This window comes from Dermacentor variabilis, chromosome 2 (assembly GCF_050947875.1).
Source record: "Dermacentor variabilis isolate Ectoservices chromosome 2, ASM5094787v1, whole genome shotgun sequence".
Classification (NCBI taxonomy): Eukaryota; Metazoa; Arthropoda; class Arachnida; order Ixodida; family Ixodidae; genus Dermacentor; species Dermacentor variabilis.
The window spans coordinates 161,960,187-161,971,470 of NC_134569.1; the positions used below are offsets into that span (position 1 = coordinate 161,960,187).

General features: G+C 41.6%; 1 protein-coding gene across 1 annotated transcript; it reads right to left on the minus strand.

The window, feature by feature from the left end:
- Positions 1-227: 227 nt before the first annotated feature.
- On the minus strand, positions 228-5,676 carry LOC142570516 (uncharacterized). Its single transcript, XM_075678893.1, has 5 exons — positions 5,558-5,676; positions 5,052-5,110; positions 3,018-3,030; positions 2,889-2,926; positions 228-545 (listed from the first exon to the last, which is right to left on the minus strand). The coding sequence occupies exons 1-5, from the start codon at positions 5,674-5,676 to the stop codon at positions 283-285; spliced, it is 492 nt and encodes a 163-aa protein (XP_075535008.1). The 3' UTR covers positions 228-282.
- Between the last annotated feature and the right edge of the window lie 5,608 nt (positions 5,677-11,284).

An 11,284-nucleotide genomic window follows, 5' to 3' on the forward strand; every position in this document is an offset into this window, starting at 1 on the left:
TCCTCCTTCGAGGAACTTATGTTACGGAAGGCAAAAGGTCATCAGTTTGGAGATGGAGGACAGAATCGTTACACTTATCGTCGTTATGGCGGCGTCTGCGAAAACTCGCCCGCAAGGACTTTTAAAAATATCACTCTTAAATTATCTGCTACTAGCGGATACGTTCGCCGGTGTTGGAACACTTGACGTTCCGGTATAGATTATTTCATAGGAGGCGGAGCCGTGTCCGTTGTGTGCACATACTTTATTTGTGTCGCAGTGTTCGATGGAAATACTGCTCATTTATCCCTTGTTAATTAGAGCCCCCACACCATGTGAGACAGCCTTGGACACACCCTGTTGGATTGCCCAGGCAAATACTTTCTGAAAGAGGATAGACAGGAAATATTCTTCACTTTCAGGATCAAGGTCGGCCTTCAGAGTTGTGAGCGCCTTCAAAGATTCCACGACTGATTCCTCTTCCTCATTGGTCAATGGGGATTGGTTTCCCAGGAGGAGTTTCTCAATCACTTCGTAGCTTCTCTTCAGCGCTGGAAGGTTGTGCGCTGCGCAAATCAAGACAAAAAATCTTAGCGTTTGGCTAGAAATTCTACATTTTATGATGAATTGTTATATTTATGCGATATATGTATAGTAATGTTGGGCTATTAGAAAATATACATCAAAATTAAAATTTTCTCTGCTACCAATGCCTCACAATGTGTAGAACACGCAGAATTGTGAACGACACCGACAGCCAACAGCCTATTTGCAAATATTCTTTCGTTGGCATAAGAAATAAATGTTCTTTTTTTGAACTGCTTCTTCTTGGTTTATATGTGAATCCAATAAGAAGGCTAGTTCAAAAAACAAAAGCGCAGATAGACATAACACAATAGAGAACTATAAATGTTAGTAAATTACCGCGTAAAGGAGAGACTTTATGCCAACCGAGCATACGTGGGGCACCGGCTGTCTTAAGAGATCTCACTGATCTAAATGTGTATGACCAATGACCTTGTGTTTCATTTTCCGCTGTTCCCGAAATCAAGAGGTCGATCGTTTCTGAAATATACAATTCATCGAGCGGTATGGAAAGAAATCATTATTAGTCGCACGATTCCTTCTTTCCTCTAGAACTATTACTATTTGTGTGCGTACGGGAAAACTTCCGCTCTTCAGTAAAGCAAACCTCATTCGGCAAAACAAGCCGATACATCCAACATGCATCAGCTCCCATAGCTGCTCGTGATAAATCGAAAAGTTCGTGTTTGTGCTCAAGTGCACCTTTTGCGTATCAGTACTAATAGGCTCCTTCCGGGAAGGCATCAAGTTCTCGCGACCGTTAAATGTGAATTTAATAAATGCCATTAACCGTTTACGAACCCTGTACTTTTGGGTGATAATTAAAACCACGATCTAATTATGAGGCGTACCGCAGTTAAGGACTTCGGATTGATTTACACCATGGGGGCTTCTTTAATGTGCGTCCCAACCATCGGTGCCGAGCATTATTCTGCATTCCTCCCATACCGGAACACGGGCTCAAGGTCAACAGCGTGAACCCTTATCCGTGGGGCAACCAACGCCGAAAACAGAAAAAGAAGCGCATAATAACGTAGGACTTGTGTAGTAGTGTTCATATTCTAGCATACAATCAACAGTATTAGCCTCGGCAAATAAGGTAGAGGCAGCACCACTGTTTTACGGAGCTCAGTTTTCAGCCATTAGAGGGCTTTTCAATAGGTTCGAGCAGTAGAATTAAACTAGTGCACTAAGCATATAAAAAACTTAGCACCCTCACAGCTGCGTGTAGACTGCCTAAAGGGCTATCGCTTGTACTGCAATATTAAAGGTAAACATTCCATAATTGATCAGCAAATGAAGTGTTTTCGGCGACTTTTTGTTGCAAATAAAGGCGAAGAAGGCTTCGACGACAACTGCATGAGATCAACTGTAATGGTAATCACGGCTAAACTCTCGCTGCCTATATTTCGCTGCACAGCAGCTTTTCATAAGCCTAAGACATTTTTCCACTACGGGTCTTCCTATCACAGGCGTAATTCGAGCTTGCAGTCGCGTGCAAGAATTTTTATAGCCTTCAATGTGAGCGGGTTTGTCATGAGACAAACGTGCCCTCCTATGGGCTTTGAAATTTATAAACTAAGTGACGTGCAGACAACCACGTCTCGAAACTATCAAACCTAAGTACACTACGAAATTACCTTCTCAAAGACGTGCTTTCTTCCTCTGTAGTAGGACTTCCGCTTCCTACCAAAGAATTGTCATCATGCGCGCTGGCCCCTCTACGTCGCACGTATTACTTCCAATATCCGACTACTGTCACTTCAGTACCTCATCTAAAGCAGAGCGTATTAAGATGCCACTGAAAGTGCGCCACATGTAAAAAAAAGTTACTGGAATAAAACAAATGCAGGTGAAATTCGTGATCTAAACATGATTCGGTCCCCCGTCTACGGCTGTGCAAAACGCTAACAAAATTCGCTCACAGACGCTAAGGGAGGCGAAGGGATGTTGCGTTTCTGTTTGTAGTGAGGCCCGCTTTCTTCCAGCTCATCGTTACGACATTTTCTATCTGCTCTAATAATGAGTAACTACGAAAACCCCTCAAACTTAAATGCTCCCCATTGGCTGCGATTTACAACCATCATTGCATATTGCAAATTTCCCATGGGGACTGGTTGAAGCTTCAGATATCTTCACTGGAGTTGTCCTGAGTGAGTAGCGTCCAAAAGAATGATCAAGAAATAAAAATATCTGAAACGTAACAGAAAAGTTTCGGAATCCCCTTCTTTAAGTTCCTTTAGCATAAGTTGTTGACGCGCGCGGAATGCAATCAATTTATACGAGTTTAAGGGTATCTAAAAGCCATTAATTGCATTGCTTACATTTCAGCGCAGCCAGGCTTTTGGTCGCATCTGCGGGGCTTTTGACATGCAAAGAGAGAGCGTACGATTAGCTTACATTCCTGCTCGCTGGTAAACATAATAAGAAAGCAGGATGTCAACTTTACTTACATTGTGGCTGCGTCTGGAAGGCGTAAGCGGCAGGGAGAAAACGAAATAGAAAAGAATAAAAAGAAATCATTGCGCGAAAAATTAAAAGAAGCAATGACTTATGCGCGAGAAGGCTGCTTTATAGCCTTGTTTCATAATGAAAGCAAGCTTATTTTTGTGAACGGTTGCCACGAAAGCATACAAAGACTCAGTGTTTCGGTACAAGCGTCACACTTGTCACCACATATTCGCGATAGAATAAGTGCTCTAAAAATAGTGCATGCATAAAAAATTCCCAGTATTAGTGGCAACCTTTTATGAAGTATTACGTTCTCTACTTCCCCTTTATTGTGTAAATTTATTCGCATTTTCTGTGTACTGTGCGTATTGCCGTACTTGTACAATAAAAAATGAAAAAAAAAATAGATCTATTACATCGTTCATTTAACTACCTTTACTCATGACTGCAGCTTTCATGAAGTAAAAAAACAGTGAGACGCTGCGATGCGATTTAAACAGCTTCATACAAAGACAGACAACCATGCCGCATGGAATATATGGGAACAGACATGACGCCCGACCTTATGCGACACATCCAACCAGCAGCTCATCGATCATTTAAAGCCATTCTTTGAGAAGCATGCCCTTCCTGGTAACCAGCTGCGTCGGTTTTGGGCTTTAAAATTGATTAGCTGGGGCGTATGAGATTTAGTTGCCCTCACTTAGGTCTTTACAACATCTGAACTAGGCAGTGCAAGGAAACAAAATACATTCAGCTCCCTCACAGCATTCATAACACACTTATGTTTCGTGTTACCATATTCGAGAATATCTGGTCATATAGAGAATCTTTTTCGGTATTCGACTGCAATCACTTGCAGAGTAATCTTTTAATGAACAAATTCTTAGCCGCTTCTCAAAATAGGCTTTGTGTTGCGTAGATATTCTTTAAATTGTTTTCAGCTATATTTGCAGTGAGTGCAATGCCCAGTCTGCTCAGTCACACTTCTAAGGCTCCAATTTTCTTGAAGGGTTCGAGCACATAGTGTGTGTATATATATATATATATATATATATATATATATATATATATATATATATATATATATATATATATATAGTGCAGAGTAACACGTATTTATGGCAGTCTAACGTAAAACCAAGCGTAAAAGTCCTATGATGTTGACGCGCTGCAGTGAGCTTCAGCCTTGCAAAGGCATGTCCTCATGTACTCTGCCTTGGAGCCGTTTCGGAGCGTGCGTACGATAAGAAGTGACTCAATTGTGGTGTGCGCATTTCACCTATCACAATCGCGGCGGAGAAAGATAAACAAGGCGGCAAGACGAAGCCAAGATAGGATGTCTCGACTACTGCAGGTCCACCCTTTCTGCGGTCATTAAGCACTAAGCTACTCCAACTCAAGCGACTTCAGTACTCTGTTGCAAAGAACTCGATCACATCTGCGGCTAGTATACTTATCAAGGATGCTAGTCTTATAAGGGAAGTGCTGATAGTTAAGATTCTGCTGGGGAGCAGTTGAATGGTACGCTGCAGTGGAGGCAGCTACGCTGTTTACTGTATGAGTTGCCGCACTAGTCTCCATCCACCTCTTCCCCCAATCCGCAATTAGACTCTTGCACAATAACCCCGCATGCCACCAGTGTTCTGTAAGTAATGAAGCGTACAAAAGCTGTACCGTTCAGCACAACGTAGGAAACAGTTTCTCCCGATTCATGGGCTCCATAATGGAATCTGTAGATACAGCTTCCACATGCATGCTCTTGCATCGCAAGTCTGCTGATGAAAAATGCAGCGTCGATATGAATTTAATTGACTAGAAGGAACGCATATTCATCCAAATTGAGCGTAACCACATACGTGGATACAGGAGTCTGCGGGCACATTCATCTAGAGCATGCTGCACGTATTGTACCTAGTTTACACTTGCAGGTATTTAACAGCAAATGCTTACATAATTCTTATGTTTAATACATCTGCTAGTATACAAAGAAAAGCTTATATTTCCGTTTAATAATGCAATTATATTTCACTTACAGGCAGAAGTCGAAAGCGCCAGAAGAACAATTAGCAGAGTTGTCTTCATGTTGTCAGATCTGCAAAAAATTTGCAAAGTGAAATGCAAGCTGCTGTTTTATTCGTTTGCGACGTTTTTCCTAATAATACCAATACTCATACAATGGGTTGCGCATCAAAAACACAGGCGAAGAGAAGGAATGGAGGAGATGACCGTATGAAAGTATACATAATAATAGGTATCAGTTTGTTCAGGTTTCAGTTATTCATTTAAAAACGACGAGTGTTACCAGGAGCATTAGAACAGGAAACAAATAAACATATACCATCATCAATGTCTTCAATTTATTTCCATTATGAAATTTACCTCCTTGACTAAGCTCAAATATCACGAAGAACAGTCACTGCGTTACATTAGCAATTCGCTGTTGTTATAAGGTATATCAGTGACTTTTCACAAAGGAGCTTGTACGAGGCTTCTGGAAAATTACCTTAAGATATACTTTTGTTTTAGCTATGTGCCTCACCTGCACAGGTCAGTCGATGAGCAATTGGAAGTACTAGCCGTTCGGGTTGGTCGTTCTTTTATAGCTGGCTTCCAGCTTACGAACAGCAGCTGATATTCATACACGTGAATGTACGTCATAATCCTTGTCTGTGAAAGATATCTTAACAAATGAGGCAGAGATCGGGGTGCTTATCACTAAGCTATTGTTTCAAGTTGCAAAATAAGGCATTTATCTACTTTAATAGGCATTGTGCCCTTGGCACAATTTATTTGCCTTTTCATCATACAACTGCTTTGACGTGGGGTAATAATTGATTTATGAAAGAGTGGCAATTGAAGAACCAACTTCGCGCCATTTTTTAAAGGAGTGCACGATAAACGATATGCGAGAATTGCCAAGAATGGCAGCTTTCGTAAAGTGGTAAATGATACGCGTTGGAGTGCGTTAATTATAATGCCTAATTGCGAAGACTAGACTAAGCACAAGAACTAGAAAAAAATATGAGTTTTTCCATGCAATAAAAGAGCTTTTCTGAAAGATATTGAAAAGAGTACCATATATGCAAATTCGTTGGCACTAATGGTGGTACGCACATGTTTCCTTAAAACACTGACTTTAAAACAGGAATTTTTATGGTTACAGTAATACCGTATGCCACTGTTATTTTTCAGTTGAAGGCAGAAGTTTGAATTCCAAGGCTCCCGCTATTGACTGGATTTTTTTTATAGTAATTAAAGGAAAAGACTAATGGTAGACGGCTTTGAACAGGCATAAGAATGTATCATACGCTTCATCAACTGTATCTGCGTGATATATAGTGGCCCAATCTATCCGTTTTAGCTTAAAGCGAAATGTTTGAAACGTGATTCGATTAATGATTTGAATTTTCCGATTATCTGAAATTCGTGTGCTAATTCTCTGGTGCGGTGACCTAATAAGCAATAACGCAGGTAAGTGATCGCTAATATGGGAGGCGATAACACCACTTATATTATCATGCGGTGCTAACTTGGTAATAAATAAGACGACTAATGTGCTGTGGCCGATGGAATGTGTGTTGCCGTTTTAATCGTGCAGCGAATGCCATTCTAATCTAAAAGCGGCTGGAACGTGGGCCGCGGGGTGGATGTTTGCAACGTATCAATATTAAAATCTCCGACCAGGATAAGTGTGAATGTATTTGATTTACGCACATAAACATATCTTTAAAGTAGGCAAAAAATTGACTAAATTCACATCAGGCGGACCGAACGTGAAAGCAAACTTATGATCATTGGACCGGACAACAAGACTTTCTACGTCATTCGTCATTAACGAAAAGTTTTCCATTAAATCACGTCTCACAATTTTCACATTTTGACACTTTCGCAATATGAACATTGCATTGCGAGTTGATTTTCTCTAATACAGCTACGTTTGAGACACATGGTCAGTACCCAGCAGTGCCATGGCAACCACAGCAATTGAGATCAATACTTCAAATCTCGCAGTTGCTGTGATGATAAACAACTTTCTTGGGAGCTTATTCCTTGAGTGATCTGGATGCAGTAAATATATAAAGCGTGTCCAGGTGGTAGAGCCTGTGTAGGATGAAATGCTTTCGGGAGTGCCTCATAGATTGACAGGTGGGACATCCCTGTTCGCAAATTACGTTTTTATTAATCTCTTCCTTTAACACCTTGTGACTTATCTTTCGCTAAAAGTGGGCGAAAGGTCAACTCCTGCATAGGCTTTAGGGTTTGACCTTTGTTGTGACATTCACTCCTCCTGGAGATTTCTGGTACCGCCTAAAACACGAGAATATTGTGAACATTCTCGTAGAGCATACAGAGGTTTTGGCTTGCTTAGATAATATGACTGATTGAAAAGCGCTTCACATGTGGGCCTTATGCTTTGTCATTGATTTCGCTTGCACACGAGGCGAGATAAATGCTACCGTGGATAATGCAGAGGTGGCACTATGGTGATCGTAAAGTAAGCATTATTGGAGAAGCAGTGCATTTCTACACATGATAACGCAGAATGTTTGATGTCAAAGTCCTTACCAATCGGTTTAACCCTACAGTCCGCCTTTCTGGTAGGAAGTTAACAAATAAAGACTAACATACTGCTGAAAATCAAGGTAACTTGTGCAGTGACTACGCGCAAATGATGCGATGTACAGTAAGATGTTTATTGCTACCATGAATCCCGGTACCTTCTGCTACCCAAAATCTCCGAGCGGCTACACCTAGTAGCACCTTACAGGATAGACTAACAGCCAGATCACTATGGATGGAGGCTCATCTTAAGGCAGTTGGAATCTGACCATAGCATTGCTCGGGTTTTCAGCGCCAGTGGGCTGTGGTCCAGCAGTTCATTAAATCCATGTGTATGTACTCGTTGTTTTCCCTTGTCTGAGAACGCCGTTTTTTATATAAATGCCCCCGTGTCACTACATATAAGTCAAATATCATTATACGCGGCTCGCAATATAGCCCCTTTTTTGCCAGGTTTCATGGTGATGCTTTATAATATGTGTGGAAACACTTTGGTTGATACGCTTCTGTGCATACAGCCATACTTTTCCAGCGCATCTAATGGAATCGCATGGGCCCGAAAACCACTGGAACGAGAAGCCTCCGCCTTGCGCCTTTCAAACCTCCGTACACGGTTGCCATCACGCCACCACGCAATACAATACCGCTCTCGTGAAAGCGCTGACGTGGTTGGCGCCGAGTTCCGCGCGCTAGTTGGTGTTTCCGGCTGCTACAATCGCTCCCAGCACTTTAGGGATGCAAAATCCTGGGAATGTCTCATTACAGTGATGTATCCGAAGTTGGCGTGGCGATTTCCTCACTACCTACCGAAATATCCTCAAGCGTCAACAGAAATTTAGCAGCTTCATGTTTATTCTGTCCCTTATCGTCATGGAAATGCTACTAGAAGTTGAAGACGCATATTATATCAAAACATTCGTGCTTTTATAGCTTGTATTTACGTTACGTTATTGACGTTACAGCGCCAATCCACTTGCATACTGCGCCTTTTATTACACTCCCTATGATGCAACAAGTCCTTGAAGAAATACTCCTCGCTGCCTTCGTAAGAACAAGAAATAGTGATCGAAGTGATAGCTTGAAAGAAATTTTTGTGTTTTTCTGCCGTCGTGGATGACGTTTTGCCTCGCACAGCTACTGCGAATAGAAGGATAGATACATTTTTATTGTACGTCCGGCAAGGTTTAATGCGACCAGAGCTCAGGTCTCCCACGGGGTAGCGTCAAGGCCCTGCCTCTACGCCGCCTCACGGGCTTGCTGGACTGCCCGTGTCTGGATTCCGAGGTGTGAGCGGCGGCCCACCACGACGACAGGTTCTTGGACAGGGTCGAAATCTTTGGACCGTTTCTTGTAGGAACTGGACATTAGCATCGGCTATAACCAGTAAAGTACAATGCTTCATTACAGAGAAAAAATAACGCCATAAGGTCGCGGCATTTCCACTGCTGTTTCGATTCGTAAGCGTGTACAGAAAGTTAACAACACGAGAACAGTTCTCTGCAGTGATTGTATGAAATATAATCAAGTACTGTCTGGCACAGTAAATAGTGGGCACTAGAGCATATATTTTACACGAAATTACGCAGAAAGATTCATTTATGACATATTTGTATGTTATACTGGAAAAATGCAATCTATTCGACCATAAATTATACACTAATACCAGGCAAGGGGCCCGAGTAGAAACTCGTTTTGGGTATGTTTTTGTAAACACGATGATTTTCGCCGCTTTGAGGTACTAAAAAGGCCATCCTACATACTGAAAAAAAATCGTCGTAATACGTTAGAAATAGTGTGCATATACATAAGAAACGAGCATTGTTTTTCCTCACTGTTCATTCAGTCTCCACTGAAAGTCACAAGGACAATCGACACTTAGCTGTGGTGGAGCAGTAATGTTCTCGTGCTGCCGCTAAAGGGTTGTTATTCTTGAATTCCAAGAATTTCAGCATGGTTCCCATATTCGGCATACGTCAAGCGCGAAGTACTATATACTGGTATATCCTTACCATGTTGTTTGCAACGCGTTTCTGCAATTAGCAATTTGGAAAAGGTGCATTTGCATTCTTCTATAACGTAGATTCTTGCAAGGCAAACCATGATTACTGCACAACCTACATAAGTTCATTATATCTCGCTTTCTTTTACATTTTTGTCTGATATAACTTAGACTGCCAATGTGTGTGGCGTATATTACGTACACCCAATGAAAATATCAAAATTAGCAGCTGTGTAAACAAGTGAGCTCTTAGGGCACACTGAAAGTTAAAGTTTTGAAAAAAAAAATTATTCCAACAATCTCGTGCAGCCTTTTTTTCCACACAACATCAATGCCGCCGATCTGGCCACTTGCGCGGGTACAAAAATAGCACCAAGGTTGCTGGGAAGTTGTAAATGTATGTAGTAGTTTTTTAATTCATTACATGTATGTTTAGAGTCCCCGGCACGCCTACTGGCCACCTCGATCAGATATTTACCTTGACGAGAAATAATCTCATATTTGGGGTTTTTACGTGCCAAAACCACTTTCTGATTATGAGGCACGCCGTAGTGGAGGACTCCGGAAATTTTGACCACCTGGGGTTCTTTAACGTGCACCTAAATCTAAGCACACGGGTGTTTTCGCATTTCGCCCCCATCGAAATGCGGCCGCCGTGGCCGGGATTCGATCCCGCGACCTCGTGCTCAGCAGCCCAACACCATAGCCACTGAGCAACCTCGGCGGGTTCTTGAGGAGAAAGGGCCACCAGATAAGATACTTACTTATTTTGCAATTTTTTACGAATGGTTTCTTCCTCATGCTTAATTTATTAATATTTCGGTAATACGAAGTAATACTTGAGTTACTCGTCCTTGGCTGAATGTTAACAAAGATTTGTACAAAATACAAAGGCGGTGACATTCAGCTGCTATGCTGATTTATAATCACTACATCGGCTCAGTTGCTGGCATTATCATCGTCACAAATTACCAACGAAGCATGACGCATGTCCTGAGCATTGTAAACTAGGCGCCTCGCTATATCAATTTTACGTGGCTACTCCACTACTGCATTTTGCTTTAATTAGTAACTCATTCACTACTTACAAGCAGAGCGCAGTGCAGCGCACAACACGTGGCTGTCGTTCTCACATTTGCGTGGTAGCATAAATTAAGGAATGTTAGTTTTGAGAACTGCACCAATGTTGAAGCAGCTTCTGTTTCTCTTTAATAGAAAAGAACAACAAGCATTATATGTTTTTATTGCTGTCTGTAAAGATATTGTTTCTTCGTTAAACTAAAGCCCTTTGACAAATAAAGAAGCAACTCAGCCAATGCAAACGACAATTATGCTAAGGCCCCGGTAGCGGCTCTCCATCTTCCCATTTCATGGCATATACGTACACACTTTTTTACGTGGCAGCATACTGAACAGAATACGAAAGTCGATGCGTTGCTTCTTAAAAAGAAGCTTTCCAGTTATATCCTGCGCCACTTTGGTAAACCCTACGGGTGCTGTATTGCCTTATCCTTAATACGCAGGAAAGTACTGAAAGAACTAATCGCCCTAAATGCCCTTACATGTGTATCCTCGCAAGCTCTGTTTTCTGGTGAACTGCGCAATGAACCAGTGCACGGCACATAAACCTCCTCATGACGAGAAATAAAGGTTTCAATAGCCTAATTTATGTAACAAAACAAATTTTCTGTGGCCTTTTTTCTTTAC

Coding starts and splice junctions, on each gene's coding strand:
- LOC142570516 (XM_075678893.1), bottom strand. CDS start 5,676: ATGACGTACATTCACGTGTATGAATATCAGCTGCTGTTCGTAAGCTGG. Junction 5,111..5,557: donor TCATCGACTGACCTGTGCAG/GTGAGGCACATA, acceptor AATTTTTTGCAG/ATCTGACAACATGAAGACAA. Junction 546..2,888: donor AAGCCTGGCTGCGCTGAAAT/GTAAGCAATGCA, acceptor TGATTTGCGCAG/CGCACAACCTTCCAGCGCTG.